General features: G+C 40.5%; 1 protein-coding gene across 2 annotated transcripts; it reads right to left on the bottom strand.

Moving 5' to 3' along the window:
* Nucleotides 1-142: 142 nt before the first annotated feature.
* On the bottom strand, nt 143-12,136 carry arhgap19 (Rho GTPase activating protein 19). 2 transcript variants are annotated; one of them, XM_050045358.1, is made up of 12 exons: nt 12,060-12,136; nt 9,719-9,993; nt 9,125-9,205; nt 8,542-8,751; nt 7,999-8,225; nt 7,526-7,612; nt 7,265-7,330; nt 6,658-6,864; nt 6,409-6,516; nt 5,873-5,986; nt 5,284-5,385; nt 143-3,972 (listed from the first exon to the last, which is right to left on the bottom strand). In XM_050045358.1, exons 1-12 carry the CDS (start codon nt 12,101-12,103, stop codon nt 3,928-3,930), a joined length of 1,566 nt encoding a protein of 521 aa, XP_049901315.1. In that variant the 5' UTR covers nt 12,104-12,136; the 3' UTR covers nt 143-3,927. The 2 variants fall into 2 exon arrangements, with proteins under 2 accessions (XP_049901315.1, XP_049901316.1); XM_050045359.1 differs by having other exon boundaries at nt 143-3,969.
* Nucleotides 12,137-12,925: the final 789 nt, after the last annotated feature.

Raw genomic sequence — 12,925 nt, 5'->3', positions numbered from 1 at the left:
CACCCTCTAGTGGGCACACAGAGGCACTGCATTGATACGAAGCACTGTTACAGTATACTGTGGTTGCTGATGGGCATTTCCTCACACTGACCACATTTCTGGCACGTAAACACTGGAAACTGAAAAAGTATGACCGCAAACATTAGAAAACAACAACAGACTTTCTGTAGGAAACATAAAAAGTTTTAATCCGAAGCGGATGGTTTGCCAAGGAATCAAATGCACTGTACAAGGTTAACTTATTTTACACTAAAATACAAAGAAAGAAAGAAGAGAAAGAAACACAGAGGCTACCACAGTTTGAACCAAATAGTAAAACACTCACAGATGACTTCATCCTTACACTGGAAGAATGGTGCTCGGACAAATGAGAAGACAGACATTTTTGTTGATCACCTTAAACCCAATGAAACTTCAGTGTGTAAAAGTGATGTTTCCCCATGGCTCAGAGCATTAAGGTGCAATTAACCATTCAGGTAAAATTTAAGAACTCAGATTCCACCCACTTCTGTCATTTATAACTCCCTGTAATTCTGCTGTTCTCACAGTGTTCAGAAGAATTCATCAGTGACCATGTACGGCAGGACATCAGTAACTAAATAATTCACATTCATGTAAGGAGAAGAATAGAACAGACATGCAACACAGACAGACTGAAAACAAGAAGGCTCTGAGGGGCTTTTTGTGTTTCAAATATAAAACAATAATTTCCACATCACACAGAAATAACTGCTCCCGACTGGGTGACAAAAGCAAACTCAAAACAAAACAAAAATAGAAAAAGGAAAAGAACAAAAATCAATGTACCTTAAATCTGGCTCCTAAATTCCATCCACATAAAAAGACAATTGTTTCCCCAAACACAATAAATACAAGAATCCAATTTTGCTCTTGCTTGAACAGGTTTGTAAAACTGCAGTGTTTTGAAAACTGAAAAGGACGACGCAATGTCATGATAAGAAGAAAAGACGACATGCAGAGATCCCAAATCAGTTTCAAAAGGCTGCTGAGATTAATTCAGTCAGGTTCATTTAAAAACAAAAATGGTCCTGTGTTGACCACTGTACAAAATGACCTTCAGAATATTAGTACCATATACTATAAAACAAAAGGAGGTAAGATATTTTAGTGTCCATCTGCACCTGTCACGTCAGTCATGTTCAGCACCATATTCACGTTCGAGAAACCCATCGTTACGACATCCACAACACTTTCAAATCAGGATGCACCAATAACAGATTCCCAACACAAAGGCTCAGAAACATTCGAGTATTTCCCATGAAATGATGGAGCAACCCTTCAAGATCAGTGTCGAATTCTACGAAAACTAATGCACACAGATCCAGCTTGGGCTCAGGCTCATATTGCTGAGCATCTCTCCTGCTGAGGTGTTAATAAGCAGGGCAGTGCAGCCCCACCAGCTCTGCAGCTGACCTCTGACCTCCCTGTGAAGGAGCTTGGGAAACTGGTACTGGTGCATCCGTACTCGCTTGAGCAGACGTCAGTTCAGTCGAGCCATGAAGAGTAAAGCTGAAGGAAGTGAGAACGATGCAAAAAATATATACGTATGATCCAAAATATTTAAAAAAGGAGCATAAAGTATGATTTGACTTCTGCAAATGCAACCCTGACAATGCATCTGTGTTGTCTGAATCATTAATTCTAATTTCTTTCAACTGCGCTGCCCTCATTAGATAGGAGACATGTGCTTCTCCAGTGCTGATTTAAATTTTCATGTACCAGCAACTATGTTTAAAGGTGCCACTGTTTACTTCTTTGTGGGATCCATGTAGATTTGAATCACAATTTTGTAATTTCCACACCGTGATCTAATTAGGAAACAGATTGCACAGCTGTTTGTGTTAGACACTGATGCATTTGAGACATTGTTAAGCTTACTTTGCATTTTGTTTTGTGAGAAAAATGTTCATACTCAGCACAGGTTCAAACTCAATATTGTCTCTACTAGACCTTTACGTTGGCCCTGTGTCTGAAGTTACATTCCCCCTGTTAATTGCTAAAAGCTAAAAAAAAGTTAAAAGCACTGTGTCAGTTTCATCTTATCTGTTTAAATAGTTCTGGATTGCACAGATTAAATTCAGCATTAATAAATGTAACAGGTTTATGTTTTGTCATGATGGGCTATTAACATCTAACATGTTAATATACTGACAAACAGTTATACTAAAACAGAAACAGATGACACAGTTTCACGTCCAATTATAATACTCTACGTTCCGTTCTTGCTTTACTCATTCTCATGTCTTAACAAGAGTATGGCCTCATCTTAAGACCACATACACACCATGTTAAGGAGAGTAACTGACTGTAACTGATTACTGCTCATTTCAACCAGAGTAAATTCATATAAAAACACTCTTTAGACTTTCATTTAAAACATCAACATAACAAATCTCTCAACCCCTTGACCTTTCCATCATCCAGCCAGTAAAAAAATAAATTGTTTAAAAACATATTTTAAGTCCCACGAGTCATTCTGGGAATGTAACATGTCATATTTGACAGATTCACAAACAGGGGTCCCAGTCAATGGTCACATGATGAACAAACCTGTGAGAGTAGCAAATGTAGTTATCAAAGAAATCCTGTTTTTCATATCAGGATGAAACATTTTAAAAAATAAAGTGATCTGCTCACTGATTCTCTCACTGAGAAATTATCATCCAGTTACCAAAGCCTTACATCACATCGTACCGAAAACATCACAGTTCCCAAATAAAAATATAGTCTAAAACCTTAGAATCGCACACACACACACACAGACTGTACAACATGTATACATATTCGACACTCTACAGCAGACTGTACGCTTAGCTTGCTAGTGGTCATAGATTCTGATACAGTAGCTAATAAAACAAGTTTCAAGTGATAACTGGCACAAGCAGGTCTGAGCCAGCGAAGCCGAACCAAAGCAAAGACCTACTCATTGTTTAAATTATTCACATCAAAATGTGGAGCTAAGCAACTGCCCCAGAGTTTAGTCAGTGTTTACTCAAAACAGTGCGTCAAGCAATGTGATGAGTGTTAATGCTTAGACGTGAAAAGTTAAGCACAGTTTAAAACATGATCTTTCAGCAGGATCAGAGCGCAGACACACGGTTCTGGTATATTGAGATTATTATGCAGAATTATTGTGATTCACAAACAGAAAAGGTCTCACGATTTAAAATCAGCCAGATACAATCGCAACAAAAAAATCTGACAGCAGAAATATTTCAAAATACTACTGAAAGTTGACCTTTATGTGGTACTATAAAAACACATTAAAAAATGAAGGACATTATTAAAAAGGAAATACACATCCTTTCTAGCAGTTGCTACAGCCTTTATCTCATCCCACAGATACACATTATCATCCCAAACTAAATGGACCCCATTCAGTTAACAGTGTGGCTGATGAATATTCTATGTCATATATAGTTCCTTTACTGAATCATGCTAAAAATATTGTCTGTCTCAATACACGATTATAATACCTGAATGCTAAAATACTGATGAACAGCACTGAAAGCAATTTGGGACTTTTTAAATGTATTTCTGGAAGTAACAAAAATATTTAGCATGGTTTATCAGACATCACATGTTGAGGTCAGAATAATTAAATTAATTTTATCCAAGTCATGCAACTTAACACTGAGGCCATCTAAGAGCAAAGCTACAGTGGAGGATTTAATTCAGCTGTTGGTACCTGTTTGTAACAATCTCGTCCAGCGGTGAAAAGAAGACAGAGTTCTTGGCTTTGGTTTGGCTGTCCTGGCTTAGGCTAAAGCTGCTGTATATTAGTCACAGTTATAATATACTTACTACAATGAAAACACAATGATAACCATGAGGAATTAAAGTATTAATACTGCCAGAGTGCTGTCCGAGACGAGGTGAAGATGTCCGGTTTTACAGTGAGATCTCCTAAACAGGAGAGAAACCCATCCTGGTCACGGAGGAAGACTCCTGCTAAGAGACGAATGGAGGGAGGAAAGAGAGGTGGAGGGATGGATGGATGGGTGGGTGGAGAGAGGATCTCTTAAATTACAGTTAAACTAGTCTATACCCATTGAGTACAGCATACCATACCATGCCAAACCATACCATAAATTACAAAAAGAAAGAAATTAGAAAAAAAAACCCAACATTGGTCCACAGGGGGAGCCACAGCGATCGGTCGCATTTTGGCCATTTTGAAGCATTTTTCTGTTGTTATAGCGCCACCCAGTTGCCAATTAGAGTTTAATTTCTCCAGTCACCTTGAGGCGTCCTGTTCTACATATCTACCAAGTTTAGTAAAAATCCATATGGCGGTTAGGCCTAGATAAGAAATGAGCTCTCTAGCGCCCCCATTTTGTTTGATGGGGTCAATAATGGAGGGGTCCCCTCAGATTATGTGTGGTCATATGCCTACAAAGTTGCGTGGTGATGGCTGAAACCCTTGAGATCTTATACACCTTTATGTGATGAGCCACGCACTCCACAATATTCATTGCCTTATAGAAGCTCAGTTTTAGTAAGTTTTCCAACTTTTGCCAAGAGGGAACTTTAGATATTGCTCCCTAGATTATGTTCACCCAGTTTCATGCAGATCGCTCAAACTTCCTAGGAAGAGATTCATTTGAAGTGTTTTTCCAAAAATTCAAAATGGCGGCAAATTTATAAACCAGAAGTTATGGATTCTGGGGCAAATTTGTTCCTCATGAGGAGAGGCATCTCTGTGCAAAGTTTCATGTCTCTACGACATACGGGGCATGAGATACGCCCATTCAAAGTTTGCAATTTCAGTCGGTTGCTATAGCGCCCCCCTTTGGCCAATTGATGTAATATTGCTTCATTGGCATCCTCCCATGACCCTCTACCACTGTGCCAAATTTCACATGGATTGACCAAGTCAGTGAGGAGAAAAACGTGGAACACACACACACACAGAATTTCCGTCATTACATAGTAAGATAGTAAGATGAGACACAGTGTGAGTCTATGTCATACGCAGAGAACACTATAATGTTCTGAGAGGTGATGTGAGAGAAAATATAAACTCAGAACACAAGGTTTCATGAGTGCATGTAAGTCTTGACTGATGTCTGTGGTCAGCAATTTCTTCATTATTATCAAAAAAAGTTCATTTTAATTAAAATACAGGTCTTCGATAAAAAATGCAACTTGTGAGTCAGTGTGGAGTCTGTTTTCAAGCCCTGGTTAAAGCGGACTTGGAAAACTACAAATACTGCAAAGCAAAACGCATTATGTTTGCACACATGGAAAACTGTGTCATACCTTGGAAACCTTCAGAAGTTTGTTCTCTTTGAAAATAAAGTCTGGGTTTTTCACTACCAGCCCTGCCTTCCCCAGCACAGGACCATTTAATGGGCTGTTCACCTGTGCGCGCACACACACACACACACACACACACACACACACACACACACACACACACACAATAAAATAGTGTTATTATTTTTGATAGAAAGACAAAATGGACATTTCAGGTCATCTGCTAATTTTGTTGCAGATGGAATAAAATCTATCATACAAACACAATGTCAGAGCCGAAATAAGTGTGTTGTCACCACAGAGAAAAAGTACAACAAAAATCATCTAAGTGCATTAGATGTTGCTGACTTCCAGAGGTGGGTAGTAATGAGTTACATTTACTTGAGTAACTTTTTGGATAAATTGTACTTTTAAGAGTAGTTTTAATGCAAAATACTCAAGTAATCATTTGGATGACTACTTTATACTTCTACTTGAGTAATATTGTTCTTAAGTAACAATAATCTTATTCGAGTACAATTTTTGGCTACTCTACCCACCTCTGCCGACTTCCAACCAAAAAAACCCAAAAAAAAAACAAAAAACACCTCACCGCTTGCAGGATGACGTTCTCTTTACCAGGCTTTCTTCCTGCCCTGGTGACGGTATCAGGAGAGATGTGACGGACCCGCCTCTCTGCTGTCAGCTGCTCACCACGCGCTTTGCGCTGTTACCAAACCATCAGGTGGGCAAAAAAAAAAAAGTTGTAAGAGGTTAGTTTAGCTCAGAAAATATACAAATGTCAAAACAAGTATATGTCAGAACAGTTTACTGACAAGACATCACAAGATTTTTCCATTTAAAAGGACTGTTTTTCAGCAAATTTCTAACTGCTTAATACAAATTAGTTTTTCTTTACATATATTATGAATTGCACTGATTATCTGTCTTTGACTAACTATCCTAGTTTACAAAAGACCAACTAAAATGTCTTTCTATCTGGCATATTTACAGTGATGTTTCTGAACATGCACTGTCTCTGAGAAATAAATATATAAACTGATCATTTCCACAATTCATTTGGGGACATTGCTTTGATTTATTTTGTTGTTCTTCTCCTTGTCGTGACTTTCCAGGGTTCTTTAGTACCTTAATGAGGCCACCAAAGGAGCGGGAACGTGGATGTTTCTTGCTGGGAGCTGGGGGGACCTTGTGGGGCTCATTAGTAGGTGTCCCTGAGGTTGTCTGTTTGACTAACTGCACAAAAAAAGCACCACTTATATTTTATATTTAAGACATTTAACACACAAACTTTAAAAGTAAAGTGAGTTGCAATTTAAAAGCAAAGGAGGTAAGTTTCCACATTTATGTTTTCAGTAAAAAGACCCTGGAGTGAACCTGTCGGACGAGTTTCTTCTTCTTGGCGGAGTCTGGCATGTTGTGATGAACGTGTCGGAAGAGCTCCTTCAGAGCCTCTTCTGTGTATTGCTGAGCCGGTGACTGGCACTGCTCCTGAGAGCTGGGGCCCAGAACGGCCGTCCTCTTCAGGGGCAACACTGTCCGCTGAGCAGGAGAGCTGCTCGCCGCCAGCAGCTCCAGATCATCCTGAGTGAGGAGAGGGCAACTCAGGTTGTGTACATTAAATGGAAACTATTTCACATGTATAAGGAGGCAAAATGACGAGTTGACGAGAATGATGAATTTATGGTTCAAAAGAAATGCAGGATTTGGCTTTAATGACCATATGTTTTGCAGCAAGCTATGTAAACTTGAACTGTTCAGTCTCATTCACTGCCTTAAAATATACTGCACACTGTTTAGTTTTTTTGTTTGTTTGTTTTTTTTACAAAGTTTGTCTTCCCTAAAAGCTACATTTGACTAGGAGTGTCAAGGAAAGAATAGGGATCGAACACCATTTGAACAGGAGGGGATGTGAAAACTAACTGATGACAAATTTATGGTGTGTTTCTGTTTTTGTGCTCTACTGTGAACTCTCTCCACGAACCTTGGTCTGCAGTGCCTTGGTACCAGCGAAGTGCACTCTGGCATATTCCCGCAGGTAGACTGGAGCCTGAACAACATGCAGCAGACACGTCACTCATCCACAGATTATCCATAAAATCAGTCACATATTTTGTTTCTAGAACCCGACTTGTTTCTGTGCTTGACTCGGAGTGTTTCTGGACTCAGTATGCACATTGAATAACTAACCTACTTCAATCCGTAACAGTGTGATTGTTCAGTCGTGTGTTTGGTCAATAATCACCCTGAAGAGTTTCTGCGAGTGTTTGATCAGGAAGGCCATGCTGTTGTTCAGTTTCTTCAGATTGTCTTTCAGGTCACCGGCTGTCATCTGGAGCCAAACAGAACAGAGGAACACTTAAAAGTCACTTATCAGTACCACTACAGGGCAGAAAGATTTATAAAAATAAAATAAAAAAATCTAATTCAAAGCGAGTGTCATTAACAGCTAGCAATCGCTAGCAAATAGAAAACTGTTTTCTGACACTACCACTGGGGGCAACAGAATTTAAATTTTTCAAACTCTACCCAAAGTGATTTTAAGGAAAATGTGACCATAGCAGTTTTAAAGCAATTTTCTTTGGTGGCTGACTAACTGTGGTAAATAACAAGCTCCCAAAATGAGCAGAAATGTCTAGCTCTACAATATTTTTGTCGTATTTGGGGTGCCCCTTGTCCTTGAATCCTTATCATGAAGTTATAAACTCCAAATCTTACATGTCTGGGCCAGAGGACATGCGGGGCAAACATGAGGGCCAGGTTAAAGGCGGACATCTTGTTCTTGTCCTGCTGCCTGGCAGTGTGGTAGAGAAGGTCCAGCAGGAGTTTCAGCAGTGACCGGTTGGCCTGAGGTAACAGCAGGAAGAGGAGCTGCAGGGCCTCTATCTGACGCTCTTTGTTGGGTACCGCAGTCTTATTCCCTTGTTCGTCAAACAGAGTCATATCTGGAGGAGGGACATGGGTAGATAAAGTGAAGTCAGGAATAGATTTACTAAAATTACTATAAAATCATATGTATTGACTTTCTCTGTTGAGCATTGTCAGTGACATAAACATTTAAATTTCCTTTGGCACTTTTATCAAGAGTGGCGTCATTTTTGACATCTTGGCATATGAATTTCAAAGGTCCTGCCTTTTAAAATATGCATCATTTTATGCTAAAAGGTCTAATATGCTGCTTCTCTTTCAGTATTTATGCCTTAAAATGAATACATAGATAAATGTATAACAAAATGTTTGAGTGTGTGTGTGTATTGATACCAGCAATTTTGAGGTGTGCATGGAAATGTCTGTGTGTGAGCAGGGGCTCGGGCAGCTCTCCCAGGAAAGTCTTAAGCAGCGTGGCCACGTCATTGGGGTGAAAGTCTCCAGAATCCAGGTCGACATCAGCCTCACTGTTGAGGAGCTCCTTCAGGGTCTGCTGCCGAACACTGTTCCCCGGCACCCGAAACAGACCCTCCACATGGAGATCTGAGTGCGTAAGAGCAGGTGGGTAGCAGCAAGTAAAAACATGAAACATCTGAGGATTCCAAACCAGTTTTGTCTATACAACTGTGTGCTCAGTCAGCCTTAGAATTTGTTTTTTGTTTTTGTCTAGCTAAGAGGAAAACATGCCACCCACACTACTCCAAACCACAAGAGGAGTTAAGTGCTATCCACATTGCTCGGTGGTAATGGACTGATGGCAGACAAAAGGGCTGTTCATTGTTTGAAGGCAATTATGGTTGTATTATGTGTAAAATCAAATTCTTTGTAGGAGACTTGTTCTGACTGCTGTTGGCTTCTGAAAGTCATTGTGGTAAGGATATAACGCCAACTTTTTTTTTTCTTTTAGATGACTCACTTTTACTGAGATACTCAATAAGCTGGTAGATCTGGGCAATGCAGCTCTCTGTCAGGGGAGTTCCAAACACAACGCCTTTATCTGTGAAATTTATAGAGGAGATGAGAGTGAGTGATAATATAAAAATTTACTGAAAGACCTTTTCCATTTCTGCCACGTACATTGCAAATGAGCAGAGTAACACAGGTTGAAAGCCGACATTTACACTAAAGAACAAGTCTGGTGACAAGTCTTACACACCACATTAAAGAACACATCGGTATACCATGAGAACAAACAAGCTACAAAAAGAAAATACTGAACAAGTAGCCACATCTTAATGGGGTGTCGGCTGTTAAATTAAACTGTGAAGTAGACCTAACGGGAAAGTCGCCTAACAGCACTGATCTTGCAGAACTGCAATTGCAGCAGATCTGTTCCCAAATACATTTACACTAATCCTGTCTTTTCTGTAAAAGCACAACAAGTTATCTGTGCATCAGAGAACACAGGCATGAAGAAAATATTTTTTCAAAGGACTTGAAACTTAACACAAAGAAGTGAAGATTATTTTGCTGGTGGTTATTTCTAGATGTCATCTAGTTGACCTCTGACCTTTGCGTTTGAGGAAGTTGAAAGAGCGGAAGAAGCCTCCATTCCCACCAGTTGGGGTCTTGGGACCCTCCTCACCAATGAGCTGTGCAAACTCTGTACCAGGAAGATCAATTAGGCGAGTGATGTTACTGAGCACCAACTCCAGGAAAACATCAGGGTTCTCATGGCGGAGTTTCTCCACAAAAAAATCTGGGTTGAAGATGACGGGTGGTCGGCCAGCATGAGAGCCCCCAGGTGATTCCTCATGATTGATCACCATACTGCACACTGTACCTCTGAGGGGGAGACACAAGAGGATTGTACACAGTTTTCTCATAGTATTGGAGAAGGCACAACTCATGATTATACAAAAATCAATGGCTACTTAGTCTTGAAATTTGACAACAGCTGCTTGTGATTTGTGTATGCTTTAACAGCTACTGGATCCTTAATAATGAAGGATCTTTGTTGCAAAAGTCAAAACCATTATGAAATGCATGTACACAGGATATAAACTGATCAGACAAACATTACAACCACTGGCAGGTGAAGTAAATGGGCTGTCATGGCAACAACTGACTAAGAGGGCACGAGACCGAAGAGGATGGAGGAAATTCGTCTATGGCCTATGTTCCTCAGGGAATTTAAAGGCCTAAGTAAGTAACTAAGTAAGGTGAAGTAAATAACACTTATCATCTCATTACAATGGCATATGCCTGCCAGCAGAACAGTGCGCCATGCCACACCACAAAAACTGCTCAGAAATGTCCCCAATCGTGCGGCCGGCCGGCCTGCTTCATGCACCTCCCTCACTACGTGATGGAGGTGGCCTGGCCGACCACCCCAAACCCAGGCCCGCGGGAGAAGGGGGCCCGGGAGCCACCGGCCCTCCCTCTTCCCTCTAACATTTATACATACTATATAACGTTTTACACACAATAATAGATAGATTAGCAACCGTTTTACTTCAGACGATAAATAGTTACCACCCTAGACTTCTATGGCTTTTTAAATTGTTTTATTTAAGGTGTAAAAAAAAAAAGAGAGAAGACAATACCGCGATATCATACTGTCACCGCATCCCCTCAAAATAATACCGTGATATTGATTTTAGGCCATACCGCCCAGCCCTACCCCAATCTGATCGAGCATCTATGGGACATGCCGACACAATAAATCTGAAAGGATCCACCGCTAATGCGCAGGTGCTGACACCACAGGACATCCTCCAGAGGTCAAGTCCAATCCAAGGAGGTCCCACTGTGGATCAGGGGCACCTCTGGGTTACCGTCAGGTCCCACGAATGCTCAGTCAGATTGGGGTGTGGGGATCTTGGAGGCCAAGTCGATGACTTGAGCTCTTTGTCACATTCCTCTGGCCATTCCTGAGCAGTTTTTGCAGTGTGGCATGATGCACTGTCCTGCTAAAGGGCCACTGCCATGCCATGGGGCGGAGGGGGGCAACCTGGTCTGCAACTGTGTTTGGGTGAGCGAAACATGTCAAGTGGCGTCCACATGAACGCCAGAACCAATGGTTTCCCAGCAGAACAAGATGATATATGTTCCTCACTTCACCCGCCAGTGGTTTTAATGTATTGGCTGATCTGTGTACATACCATGTCAGACTTTAACACAGGAGATATTATACAACTCAATGATTAAACTCGTTATAGTGTCCCTTTAATCTTATCTTCACCACCTCTTGTAAAGCTAATTCTGACGACATTGCCATCTACAACCTCACAAATGACATGAGAGTTGAAACTACACCTCTGACAGTTTTAACAAAGCTTGAACATCAACGTTATAAGCTATACAAAGGCAGGATTTGGTGCTTTGGATATTATGTTCATGCCTGTACAAAAGTTATGCGTGTGCTGAAACATAGGAGCAGTGGGTTAATTTCACAGTGTTGCACCACTAACGTAATTAAGCCAAATTAACTTTGCTAACCTAAATTCAATTTTGCTTGTGCAGTTTGCGAAAACGTATGCTAACACAAGACTCCCGAGCTAACGCTAGCTAACATAAGCTGTGAATTCCCACTAACGTTGCCTAACTTATTTCTTTAACAAACATTTCAATTGCTAGTAACAACATCTGGCTACCAAGTGGTAGTTAACTGACTAATTGTTCAGCTTTCATATGGTAACTTTCGGCAGCTAACGTTAGCATTAAAATGACTTCGCTTGAGCTGACAGCTAACGTTAGAGTGACAACCCTTGTCAATCAGTCTCATGCGTAGCCTGCGTATTTTCACCGATTTTAATGTCTCAAGTTCTGCTTTTGTCGTGAGTTATGCTAACACTGCGTCAATTCAACTACCATTAAACATTTTAATGCCAGTCTCGACTCGTTCTTACCTTCTATTATGTGTGTTTTCATCGGCATCTTTACCCGCAGCCATACTCAGTTTGAATCCTCCGCTGTTGTCCCTCAGGCCCCGCCCACACTGTCAACCATTGGTCGTTTGTCAAACGTAGGCGTGACGTTGCCGGCTCTGATTTGCATGTCCCTGACTGTGATTGGTCGGTTTGAATTCAGTAGCTCTGTCAATAGGACAACAACATCTGTATACAGCATCAAGCTGCAGGACTCAATAAACCTGCAACTGTGGGCAGATTATGAGACAATGGTCCCCCCGGGCACAGACATGCTAAAGGCCCCACCACTGTTTTAAGCAAGACTCAAAGACATTATGGTGGGTTTGTGTCTCTTTGTAGTTGTTATACAATTGTTTATGGTGTCTTTTCGGTCATTTTGTGTCACCTTGTGGTTGTTTTGTGTGTCCTTGAAGTTATTTTGCATCTCTTTGAAATAATTCTGCGTGATTTTTTGCCATTTGTGTAATTTTTTAGTCATTTAGTGTCTTGTTGTGATTGGTTTGTATGTCTTTGCAGACATATTGAGTCTCTTTTCCCATTGCTGCGGTCATTTGTGGCTCCTTGCAGTGCCATTTCATCTCTAACCCTAACCCTAACCCACTTTGAGTTCTTGACCTGATCGATACATGTTCATTTGAGTGTAAAAATACCCTGTTAAAAGATTTGAAAAAAAAAAAAAATGGATTCAAAGTCTCACTTAAGTAAAAGCACATAAGTATTAGCATCAAAATATAAAGCCCCCCAAGTAAAAGTAATCATAAAGAATCATACATGATATTACTGGATTATAAACATTTATGCACTTATGTGTACATCACTCAGATGTCGCACCTGGTACAGGTGGA

This window comes from Epinephelus moara, chromosome 5 (genome assembly GCF_006386435.1).
Source record: "Epinephelus moara isolate mb chromosome 5, YSFRI_EMoa_1.0, whole genome shotgun sequence".
NCBI classification, from domain to species: Eukaryota; Metazoa; Chordata; class Actinopteri; order Perciformes; family Serranidae; genus Epinephelus; species Epinephelus moara.
The sequence above is the reverse complement of the archived record's forward strand: the minus strand, read 5'-3'. Positions and strand labels throughout refer to the sequence as shown.